We start from the raw sequence: 12,435 nt of genomic DNA, 5'->3' as shown, positions 1-12,435 counted from the left end.
TCAGTGGTCATGTGGAGGCAAGAGGACAATACACCATGCTTCAGGTAGGAACAGAGAAATTCCCAAACTTTTTTGTGGCTGTTTAAAGGAACACCACAACATAACAGGCAACACAGTTCCAGAAAAGGTTACTTTGCCAACCAGAAAGTCTTGCTCCAAGTTCATTGTACCACCTGTGATCTTGAGCATAAAGATTCAAAAGTTCCCCTTTGTCTAACACAAGCTGACTACAAAGGCCAGCACTGTGTGAAACCTTTATACAGTTTAACACAAAACACCAACACAAGTCACATAGCTCAAACTTTGGCATCCTTATCCATGCAGAAAGCCTTTTGCCTGTATTCCCAGTTTCACAATATGAGGTAATGACATTCCCAAAAAATCCAGCCTAGTTAAACTTTCAGCAGAAACTAAAACACCTAACAATTATCCAGTGGCATGTTACAGGCAAGACACACAAGGCAGGGCAGCAGTGAAGGCAAGACACAGAATGAACAGAACTGGGCATTGCTGGTCTTGTCATATAACACCCTGAGCTGAAAGGGACCCACAAGGATCATTGAGTCCAACTCCTGGCCCTGCAAAGGACACCCCAACAATCCCACCCTGCTCCTGAGAGCACTGTCCAAACTCTTGGTGATGTGACCACTTTCCTGGGAGCTATTCCAGTGCTTGACCACTCTGGGTAAAAAACCTTTTCCTAAATGTCCCTGGCACAGCTTTATGCCATGACCACTTCCTCACTACAACACTGTTTAACCCCAAGGGTCCATCCTGTATCCTACACACAGAGCCAAGCTACTGAGATTTGATTTTTTTTGCAATCAGGGTCTCACATTTGTCAGAAACCAACAGAAGCAGAGTTGTCACATGCTCAGGTACTTTCTCAGGAAGCCCTTCAAAGTTCTGGTTTTTCTACAGAGAATTGCCACAAGCAGCAGCAGAAAACTTGGAACTGGAGGACCTCTGGTGGACAGCTACAGGCTGTTTCCTCAAGAGGGATGTACTGAAGAAAAGCAGCTGCAGCATCTCTAAAGATGTGCTTTCTGAAAAGATCAAAACTCTTTAGAAAGTTCACAAACTCCCCCAAACTCCTCAAAATCAGATGGAACAGAAAATGCACTCACTGAACTGCTTGGCAACACTCTTACAGGCCCAAACTCACTGTACCAAGAGTGGGTAAAGTTTTAGTTCTTAAAGATAGAAAACACTGAGTTTGGAATAAGGAAAGAGATTATCCTTCCTTGGACAAGGATATTAAACATCTGCACTGCTATTCTTGGCAAGGGGAAGACCACACATCAATTCTTGACAAATACTCTGAATTCCCAAAAACATTCAATTTGTTTGAGCGAGGGAATTAAAAAAATAAAAATAAAAAAGGAAGCCAAGTAATAACAAATAACAAATCCCAAACACTCCCATTTTAGAACTGGAAATCCATCAGCCATCACTCCATAACAGCATGCACATTCCTGCTTCCTTACCTGACACTAACACATTCCCAGGAAGGCTTGGTACGGAACAGAATCAGGCGCTTGTTGTCATCTGTCAGGGCAAAATAATCTCCTGATGGGGAGAAGGCAAAAGCCAGGATGTCATCACTTCCTTTATCTGTCCCTTTTCCATCCTGCCTAATAGAGAGAAGGGGACCAACAGTTCAATACCTGATAGCTATTGAATTCCCTGAGGAGGTTGTTCCCAAACCACCAGGAGCACGAAGAATAAAGTAAAACTTTAAATGTTTTTATTACTGCTTTAAATGTTGAGCCAACATGGACACTAATGCAAAGAAACAAGCCAAAACAAAAGAAACTGATAGAAGGTCTAAGCCTGTATCAAAATCTGTTTAGAAAACAGATGTGCTGGCACATCTTGATATAAATTATGAGGAAAACAGTAAAATGTTTCTTGTTTGGCTACAAGTAAAACAATGTCCAGTGGTTAAATCTAAGCTAAGAAAAATACTTGTATGTGTGTGTGTGTGTGTGTGTTTTGAACTCTCATGACTTAGAGAAAAGATCTGGAACAGAACTTATGTGCTTTGTGGGTTTCTTGGTCTCAGATATCTAACAAAAAGTGCAGGACTTTTCCACAAATATCATGACTGACAAGAGAGAGAATTATTGGTTTTGATTTTGCCACTTTGTTGCTTCTCTAAAAAAATACAAGAGAAAAAGGTGCACAGTGGAATGAAACTTTGGATGAAACAGAAACAAAACACAGATCCATATATATCCATCAGAGTTAGCAAAATCAACCCATCACCTGCTCAAGGAGTTAACCTGTGGCTTTCTTTTACTGCCTTCACTGCCACACAAGCTCAGGAGATCTTGAACCCTCCAGGAAAAGAACAGATTTTCTCACCCCTTCTCTCCTAAGGGCTGTTTCTCTGCACTGCTGCAATTGTACACGAAGAGATTTTCATCACTGCAAGGGAAAAACAAACCTAAAATTACTGGCACTAGAACAACCAGGAGCTTAACTATGGAGAGTGGCAATAAGATTCTCTTATTTTAGTTATTGGGCACAACTGCCCCTCATCTTGAGAACCACCTCTGCCCACCTCTGGGCTCCCAGAGTGCTACAGATGTGGCAGAAGTTTAAAATCTGGACTGTGTGCACTTGTCAGAAAGCAAATCCTCCCCTGCTAGCAAAGTAATGCTGTAGCCTGCATAAACTTTCCTTCTGTCAGACTCAGCACACCTGTCAGCAGCATTTACCCAAACAGAGAATCACAGGATGGGTCAGGCTGGGCAGGACCACTGCAGGTTTTATGGTCCAACCCCCCTGCTCAAGCAGGGCTATTCCAGAGCACATGGCACAGCATTGTGTCCAGATGGTTCTGGAATATCTCCAGTGAGACTCCACACACTCTCTGCACAATCTGATCCAGTGCTCAGTCACAGCACAACCAAAAAGTTCTTCCTCATGCTCAGGTGGAACTTCCTGGGCATCATTTCTGCCCATCAGCTCTTGTCCCATTGCTGGACACCACGGAGCAGAGCCTGGCCCATCCCCTGACACCTTCAGACACTACACAGAATCTCAGAATCACTCAGGCTGGAAATGAAATCACCCAGGCAGGGTCACCAGAGCAGTGACACAGAACATCCAGGGGGGTCTGGAATGTCTCCAGAGGGGGAACTCTGTGTCTCCCTGGGCAGCTGTTCAGAGCTCTGCCACCTCTTGCCCATGCTGAGGTGGAATTTCTTGTGTGAAATTTCTTGGGTGGAATTTCTTGTGAGCCATTGCTCCTCATCCTGCCACTGGGCAACAGGAGCTGAACAGAGTCTGCCACCATCCTCTTGCCACCCTCCTGGAGCTACTTATGTGAATCTTCCTTATAGACATAAAACAGACCATTATTACACATGTATATATTTAAAAACTAACATTGTATACGTTCTATGTATTTATAGTTTTACTTATAATGTTATACATATGCATGTAATACATGTGCTATATAAATGTTACATGTATAACATATATGTTAGATATATATATTATATATATAATATATATAATATATATACACGTTTTCTATAAATTATGCGCATGTATACACACATATATATATATATATATATATACATGTTGCATATATATATGTATGCATGCATAGAGAGGTAGATAGATTTTCTATACTATATATAATCCAACTAGGGGAGCACAACCGTGACAGAAAACCGCCAAGGCTCCAAAGTTTAAAACTGATGTTGCTGCAACAGAAAACGCCGGCGAGGAGCCCGGAAAGGCACAAACCGCAGCGGCTCCAGCGCTGCCCCAGCAGCTCCCCTCAGGGGTCACCGGGCGGCCCGGGCCCCCCGCGCCCCGCAGCGCCCCGGCCCCGCAGCCCCGCACTGACCCGCCGCGGCCGGGCCGCGCCGCCAGCAGCCGCCCGCCGCCGCTCGCCGCCGCCATGGCCCCGCGCAGCGCCAGCGCGGGCCGCGCCGCGGGGCTGCGCCCGCCGCCATCGCCGCCATCGCCGCCCGCCATGCGCCATGCGCCCGCGCCGCCACGTGCGCCGTGACGTCACCGCGCCCGCCTGACGTCACCCCGCGCCGCTCCCGCCCACCGGGAGGCCGCCGTGAGGGCTCCGGGCAAGATGGCGGCGGCCGCGGCGCTGAGGGGCGGCGGGCGCGCGGTGACCCGCGAGGTAAAGCGCGATATCCTGCCTCCACACCCCCTCGGCTGTCGGGATTTCCTCCCGCTCTGTTAACTCGCGTTATGTTGTGCCGCGCAGGTTTTGCAGCTGGAGGCCCGGGGGCTCTGCACGAAGCCGGTGGGCACCGGGACGGCGCCGCCAAAGAGTAAGAGGGTGGTTTGGTTGTGAGGGCATCGGGCTGTCAATAAAAGGAATGGGTGAGGAGAATGGGGAAGGGTCACGGCTCGGAAGCTGCGTAAGCTGGGAAAAACAAGGACTTGAAAGGTCACCGCCATGTAAACGAGGGTTTCTGATAAAGTGTACCGTGTAGTAATAAAAGTAAAAGTAAAGGTCTGGCTGTGTGGAAATATTTATAGGCTATATACGCACATATATTATTTTATATTTATGAGCTTGTCACTTCTTTCCTGTTCATCTTCACTTTAATATTCACGGCCGGGCTGGATGGAGCAATGTCAGATTCTTCAGTGGGTTCAAGAGCAAGTGGTTTCAAACTGAAAGAAAGTAGGGTTAGATGAGATATCAGGAAAAAAATTCTTTACTGTGAGGATCGTGAGGCCCTGGCACAGGTTGCTCAGAGAAACTGTGGTTGCCCCATCCCTGGAAGTGTCTTTAATGAGGTGCAAAATCTAATTTTAAGCTTTAGATGTTCGCCCTTGTGCTTTGAAGTATTTGTGTTATCAGGATTAAAAAATAGAAGGGCTTAAGGACTTCCAAGATCTAGATATCCCAAACTGCAGCTCCAGGCAGCGTGTAAGAAGCTGCCATGGCCCTGCTGTGTTAAATTTGGTTATAATATTTCTTGCCCCATAGATTTGCAAGCCCAAACTTTGGTTTGGATGCTGCCCTGCATCCTGCATTGAGGAGTATTTGAACCTCATTTATCCCTGACCAAAGTCAAAAGAGGAATACAGATTTCAAAGCCCTGTTTGTATGAATGGAGGCTCAGTGGTTCAGTGAGGTTTCCTGTCCCAAATTAGAGATCCAGGTGCTGAGACAGGAAAGCTCCATGGAACCATATGTAGGAGTGATCAGACTTGTTGACTGCTGTTGAAAAGATCACTGAAAGAGTTCTTGAAGGCAGACTTCTGCCACCTCCTTAAATGCCAAAGCAAATAAAAGCCTGGCTCTTCCATTAAGAAAGCATAGATTGTTTGAACAGCAAATTGCTCTTTATTATGATTTACATTCTTGCATTAGGTGTATTTGAGATGCACTTTAGTATCAGTTTCTGGATCCATTGTCCTGCAGCTGTGATCTGTGTCAGGAGCCCTCTCAGGCCAGCTCTCCCAGCCAGCTGCTTCCCCTGCAAACACTCCAGGTTAATTGAGATGTGTAGGATGCAGCTGCCTTTGCCAAATTCTGGCTGGAACAGGATGTGCAAATTTTCCTTGCTTTGACAAAGTGGTTGTGTTTACATGTAGAGTCAGTGATGGGAAATAGACCTGTAATTTCTGCCTGTCACCTCTCTGAGTGTGAACAGGCTTTAAATACGTGCTGGGAATGATGCTGATGTTCCAAGCATCAGGAAGAACACATCTGGGAATGAGATTTATGTGACTGATTTGGATGTGTTGTTCTTTTTGGCAAAGTGATGCAGCTACAGATTAGCTGGTGCAAAATTTGAAATACCCTAATTAAAGTGTATCAGTTGTGTTGGATGTTTCACCTTTTAATCATAAAGTCTATCTTTTTTCACTTATCCAAACTTAACTGTTTAAAGTATTACTCCAGTAACAAATGGTCAAGTTGAATTTTCCTTGCCTTCTTGGTTTCTTAGGTTGTTTTAACATTAATACTTCTTCAGGTTTTGCTCAGCTTTCCCTTGTCTGTCCTCCCTTTGGCCATTCTTGTGTTAGTTTAACCTCATCTATGCTTCTCTGAAGAACTCTTCCATCCTGAGTGATGCTTCCTCACCTGTTAGTTTCTCCAGGCTGCTGTTTGGCTGGGTCAGTCTGTGCAGGGAATCAGACCTCTTCCAAAGGTGGCTGCCCATCCTCCTGCCTCCCCCTGCCCTTCCTTCCCATCCTGCACCTTCCATCTGGCAGAGAGAAGTATGTGCTTGAAATTATTCAAAATAATACCTGTAAACGTGATACCTTTTTTAAATTGTGTTTTGCTATGATAAAACCTCTGTGTTTCTTTCTTAAATACTTTGCTTTTATTTTCATGTGTTTGTCTCTTCTGTGATGTTTTCATTTAGACATTGCTACTTTAGACTTGCTTCTGTTCAGAACTAATGGTAATAACTCCTTGAATCATACAAGGTATTACCATAAAATACCTGTGAGAGGAAAGCTGTATCTAGTTTATGGGCATATAAAGTAGATCTGGATTTCCAAACTCTGCAGAAAAATCTGCATAATGGGCTAGAAATCTGTTGAATTTTGCTGCTGGTTAGAAGTGGTTCAACTTGTAATGGAGTTGGCTTTGCTATAGCAAATTTTAGCCATAGTGAATCTTCTTAATGTGCTCCCAGTCCTCCTTGACCTCCTGTTTTCTGTGACCACAACAGTATTTGCTGTTGCTCAGCCTCTTGGGGATGGCAATAAGCATCCAAGGAGTATTACATATTTCCTGAAGGGACCTGAAAATTGCTGCCTTCTCCTTCAATTGTTGGTTCCTTGTCTGGAGAGTTTAGCTTAATGCAGGTATCCACAAGGGAGAGCAAACATAGACATAAACATGAAGCATCAAGAGACCTTCTTAGACTTCCTTAACAAAGAGGTCTCAAACCAGAAATAGCAAGTGAAGACTGGAGGAGACGAGGTCTTGGAGAAATAGTGTTGAACTGTGGGGGCACACCTCAGCTGGCAGCTCAGGTGGGCAATGAACAAGTAATACTTTGATGGATGGACTCAGGTGTCTCTTCCTCTGCTGCTTTGCCCTTTGGGAGTCATCCCTCCCTCCTGCTTCCCATAAACTCTTGCAAGCAGCTGTGGCTGTATCTCTTTACTGTGTCTCTGCTTCGCTGGCTTGTTCACAGACGAGTGTTGTCTCTGCAGCAGCATTTGAAGAGCTTGGCTAACAAGCCATCCTAATGCTCACCCGAGATAGGGAAGGGTCTGCAAACCTCCAGTGATGCAGAGGTGAAGCACAGGGAAAACCAGCTCTTGGAGGAGGCTGGCAAAGGAAGGAACATAAGGGTTTATCTCTTGAATTTTGGCATCGCAACAGCAAAAACTGTGTCATGCTATTAGAACTCCAGTTTCTTTGATTTAAAAAGTCTAAAAGCTTTCTGCTTTGCCTGTATTTAGCATTATAATTACTTTCAGTTTATTTTTGTACCAGATTATCTCTGAAAGTTAACACTGTGTGACTAAGATCAGTAACAGCCATGTGAGATACAATGATGATAATCCTCTTTATGCCATTTCCTAGATGTAGTGGCACGACAGGGAAGCACCAAGCTGCTTGCCATGAAGGCACCAGTTGAATTTCGTAAAACGTTGTCTTCTAGCTCTCTCCTGCTGTCTGCAGACAAAGATGAGAGCATATCTAATACCAGCCTCAAGGAAGCTGCAAAACCTGCTGAAGACACGAGGTCAAGAAAAACTCAGGTTGCATTTCCTCAGCGAGGAGTTGTTTCCTCCCGTGAGGAGGAAAACCTCACCACACCTGCAACAGGAGGAGGCCTGAGGAAAGAGTTAGCTGAGGAACAGACTTCATCCAGCTCAGAGTCAGATTCTAGCTCAGATTCTGAGGATGAAAATGTTTATGATTCAAAAGTTGCCCCTAAAACTAAAGTTGAATTTCCCAGACGAAATCCCATGTTTTCTGAGAACATAGCGATACAGGCATCGATGGTGGCAAAAGAGAAATTGTCCCAGAAATCCCTCAGAGAATATGGAATTAAGAAGCTGCCACGCAAACCAGAAATCGATGTGGCTTCTGTAAAGCAGATCAAATTTTCTAAAACATCAGCCAGCCAGGAAACATCAAAATCCAAAACAAGAGACCCCAAAGTAAAATCCACTCCAAAAGTGCCGAAGTTGGTCTTAGAACCACATGTGGTGGAAAGTCTGGACCTGCCCAATGCTGATCATAAATCTGATCCTGTGGAGAAGTCCATTGGAACTCAGGTAGCAGCTATTCAGCTGGAAGCCTCAGCAGCAACTCAGGAAGACAAAAAGCAAAATCTGATATCCAGAGGAGAGAAGGAAAAGCTGAAGGAGTTGGAAGCAAAAGAAGTAACTGCTCCAAAAGTGGGAGAGACTTCTGGAAGCACAACGTTGGTGATGGGCACCACAGCAGAGCAGGAGACCACGCAGGAAGCAGGAGTCCAGGCTGGAGAAAGCAGCACAGTAGAGGGTACAGCTTTAAATTGTTTGAACTGTATTGATTCATCTGGGCTAGGGTTGGACTTTTCTAAAGGGTTTCTACATCATCTCTGATCTTTGTACTGAAGCTGGCAGAGTGGCAGTGACTTTCTGGAAGATAAATTGTTGTACATTGCTAATTGTTACAAGCTATCAGTAATACTCAGTCTCCAGCTATGCTGTGAAAGGAAGTGGTTTCATTTCTCTGTATTTATAATTTCATAAAACAGTTATTTATAAAATGGAAACAAGATTGTTTCCACTGTGAGCAAAATCCTGGGTTTTATATGACAACACTTGTTTTCATTCTTCTCTTTTCTTGGAAGGATTTGGTAGCTGCCATTCTCATGAGTCGAATTTGATGTCATCTCATTGTTGCTTAAGTCCTGCCATCTTTCCGGTTTTATTTTTGAGGTTTTTTGGGTTTTTATTTTGATGGGTTTTTTTCAATGTCAGTGTTTCAGATTTCTGAAGACTTCAAGAATACGTAGTGTAATGCCAGAAATGAGCATTGTTGATTCTGAGACTGGAAGGTTGCAAGCAACTCGTGTGGAAGTAGTGAGTCAGTATTGTCAGAGTGGGGAGGAGACAGTGCTGTGTTTTCAGGAAAGATCATTGTGCATCATGTAATAATCTCCCAGCTGACCTACCCTTCTTAGTTACTGCCATCCTGTTAATTGAGGGTCCTGCTGATCTCATTTTGTGTATCTCAGTAGCAGATGTCTCTCTGTCCTGAACTGTTGAGATTCTGCCCTTCACCTTAGGCAGTATAAATCTGCCATTTTTGAGACCCCTCTTCTCATTTCTAGTTTGAATTAAGGAACTTGCCTGCTTGGATGTAAAAGCAGCATTAATTGTAAGGTTGCTTGGGTATCATCCTTCAAGAAGGGCCCTGGGAGCCAAGGGAACAGCAAGTTGAAGGTGAGCCAGCAATGTGCCCTTTCAGCAAAGGCCCCCAAAAGTAACCTGGGAGGAGCAGGCTGAGGTGCACCAGGGGTGCAGTGTTCAGTTTGGGGCTCCCCAAAGTGCAGGGGAGATGTGGGGCTGCTGGACAGAGACCAGCAAAGTGCCACTGAAATGATGGGGAGACTGGAGTATCTCTCCTGTGAAGAAAGGCTGAGAGAGCTGGGACTGTCCAGCCCAGAAAAGAGAGGGTTCAAACAGAACATCATCACTGTGTGGCAATAACAGAAGGAGAGTGCAAAGAATACAGAGGTAAAGCTTTTCAGTGGTACACAGGGATGGGACAAGAAGCAGTGGGTACAAACTGAAAACAGGGGTTTGCCTGAACATCAGTAAACACTTTTTTTACTGTGAGTGATGAAGCACTGCACAGGTTGGGGTCTCCATCCTTGCAGACACTCAAAAGCTGTCTGGACAGGGCCCTGGGCCTCCAGCTGTAGCTGATCCTGCCTGAGCATTTGGGGTTGGGCCAGCTGACCTACAGAGGTGTCTTCCAACCTCAGCCATTCTGTGACTGAAGTGCCTGACCAGGTTAAGAGACAAAATAATTGCATTGACATTTGTATGTCAGCTTCTAGGAGAAGGGGCTGAGTAAAAGGTGTGTCTTCTGTTTGAGGGGTTAGTTGGCTCATAATTTTATCTGTTTCCTTATCTTCTTCCTTGGTGGCACCTCAAATGGCTGGAATTGGCACTGTGCTGAGGTCCAGCTGACAAGGTGGTGATCAGCCAAAGGCTGGACTTACCTTTGAGGTCTTTTCCAGCCTAAATAATTCTGCAATTTAAAAACCAAAATGCAGCACTGTTTGCAAGTGATATTTTGATTTGCTTGTTCCTTCTTGCAGTCAACAGCATAGGCTTTCTTTTAAAAATTACAGAATTTGGGAAGGGCTCTTGGTTTTTATCTGCAGATGATTCTTTTCTCACCATTCATCTACAGCAGAGTTCTAGATGCTCAAACATTATTTCTTTCTGGTGTCTCCAGATGTATCTTGTTCTCTCTTCCTTCTTTGAGAATAGCCACTGCTTTTCCTTGTTTAACATTCACAGCTGACTGTACCACCTGTAATTCCAACTTCTGTCCTGTCCCTGTGACCTTTGGTCTGCAAATTCTGCAGCAGTCACATAAAAAGATGTCAAAAGAATTTTTCTCAGTGCAAACCTGGATAGTTTCAGGTGATGTCATCCCTTTGCAGAGCAGTCAGCAAAACCTGCAAACTTGAACTGCTGAGTGAGGAGCAAAGTTGTAGCTGGTAACTCAGAAATGGGCCTGTGATTCATTTCAGAAGAACATCCTCTGTAAGAGACAAAGCAGAGATGAAGGATGAAGGGTGGGGAGGATGAACTCAGGAATAAATTTTTCCTTCAAGAAGCCAAGTGCAGTGTATTTGGGCAGGAAGAATGAGGCTCCATCTGCTTTCCTTCCTGCACATCTGTCTCCAAATGTGGAACAACTGGCTCTTGCAGGTTGAGCATACTCTTGCCTGCCCTTGCCTGTTCTTGGGGCTCTGCAGCAGAGAGCATCCTCTGGGTTTTCTCTCTGGAGTGTCATCTCCTGTGAGCTGTGTCAGGAGGAGCTGAGCAGTAGGCACAGGGATATTTCCTGCCATGTTTTGCTGAAATCATGACTTGCTACCTTCAGTTTTATAAGCAAGCCTTGCTAAATGCTGTGGATATTTCTCTTGATCTGATAGTTTCACACTGCAGTAATTATGTCATAAGTAAAGGGAAATCCTGGTGTTCAAGTTCTTGTGTTTTTATTGTAGATGGATCTGTTAAGATAAGGGCTTTAATACAATCTAACCTGAACCAGCACATATAAATTAATACAATAAAGCTTTTCACTACACTGTATGTCTTCTTCTATTGTTAAAACTCTGGGTATACAAAAATAAATTAATACTGGGAGTAAAGTTTTATTTCTTGCAATTTACTTGATTGTAAAATCAGCCAGTAACAGGAACCTTTTATGTAAATGATACTGCCTAGATTTGCATAATATTCTAAAAGCATAAGAATTAATGTTGGCTTTAACAGGAAGTAAGGAGTTCTAAATAACTTTACTGGGTTATTGTTTTTTCAGGGAGAGTTAATACAAAGGTTAGAAGATTATATTTACAAGAAAATAAATTTATATCAAAGGCTTTGATAGATTACTGTTTGGTATAACCACATCTGAAATGAAATGGTGGAGCTCTTGCTAATTCCATGGCTTCTCCCCATGGCAAAAATTCAATCTGTAAAGTATCTCTAAGAGCTGTGTCTTGTGGTCTGACAGGATGATGCATGATTTGTACTGCTCCTTTGCCCCCCCTGGTTTGCTAAGAATGTCACCTACTGTTCTGGCTGGAATAAAAACCAAGGCAACTATGAGAAAGCCAGGAAATGCAGACATATGTCTTCCAGAGATAAATGGAACGTTCTGCCCTGTCCACCCCCACCATTAGGTGGTGGTTTGGGTTTAAAACCTGTGCAGTGTGAGATGCCTTGTGCTGAGCCCTGTTCCCCAGTGCACAGTAATGTGCTGCTTTAGGGCCAGACAAGGCACCAGCTGCTCTTAGTGAATTTCTCCTTTTGTTAAAGTTGGTAACTTTTTTTTCTTTTAAATGTTGACTGGATGAGGGATCTGACAGTTTATGAAAGCTGACTCAGTGCTTGAAAACATTGTCCTCTGGCATGGCATCCTCATAGTCACCAGTTCCTGTTTGTTTTCACAGAGAAAACACCTGCTCCAGAGGAGTTTGATAATTCCACCTACAAGAACCTGCAGCACCATGACTATCACACTTTCACCTTTCACGACTATGTCGCTGTCCTTGCAAAGTACAGGCAGCCTCAGCCATCCTCTGGAAGACCATCACCAAGGCACTGAAGGACCCCCCCTTACAACAAACACCCAGGCAGGATGATGAATTGTTCTATTTAGCACTGTTGCTCTATCTGTATAATTGAAATCAGATAATAAATACTAAAGGCATAATAACTTGG

The 12,435-nt window shown here is 44.2% G+C and overlaps 2 protein-coding genes across 3 annotated transcripts in view; one reads left to right on the top strand and one right to left on the bottom strand.

Annotated features, from left to right (window-relative positions):
• WDR4 (WDR4 tRNA N7-guanosine methyltransferase non-catalytic subunit) overlaps positions 1 to 4,040 on the bottom strand; it is a 19,613-nt gene extending 15,573 nt beyond the window's left edge. Inside the window, exons 1-3 of the mRNA XM_079304687.1 lie at positions 3,869 to 4,040; positions 2,368 to 2,430; positions 1,488 to 1,634 (exon numbers count right to left, since the gene is read on the bottom strand). Of these exons, the coding sequence (XP_079160813.1) occupies positions 1,488 to 1,634; positions 2,368 to 2,430; positions 3,869 to 3,999 (341 nt within the window). The 5' untranslated portion in view covers positions 4,000 to 4,040. The remainder of the gene's footprint in view (positions 1 to 1,487; positions 1,635 to 2,367; positions 2,431 to 3,868) is intronic.
• NDUFV3 (NADH:ubiquinone oxidoreductase subunit V3) lies at positions 4,015 to 12,435 on the top strand. 2 transcript variants are annotated; one of them, XM_079304700.1, is made up of 5 exons: positions 4,079 to 4,159; positions 4,247 to 4,313; positions 6,093 to 6,222; positions 7,550 to 8,479; positions 12,165 to 12,435. In XM_079304700.1, the coding sequence occupies exons 4-5, from the start codon at positions 7,588 to 7,590 to the stop codon at positions 12,317 to 12,319; spliced, it is 1,047 nt and encodes a 348-aa protein (XP_079160826.1). In that variant the 5' UTR covers positions 4,079 to 4,159; positions 4,247 to 4,313; positions 6,093 to 6,222; positions 7,550 to 7,587; the 3' UTR covers positions 12,320 to 12,435. The 2 variants fall into 2 exon arrangements, with proteins under 2 accessions (XP_079160825.1, XP_079160826.1); XM_079304699.1 differs by lacking the exon at positions 6,093 to 6,222 and having other exon boundaries at positions 4,015 to 4,159.

Source organism: Erithacus rubecula (genome assembly GCF_903797595.1).
Source record: "Erithacus rubecula genome assembly, chromosome: 1".
NCBI lineage: Eukaryota > Metazoa > Chordata > Aves > Passeriformes > Muscicapidae > Erithacus > Erithacus rubecula.
Note: the sequence above shows the minus strand (reverse complement) of the source record. Positions and strands in the feature narration are given on the sequence as shown.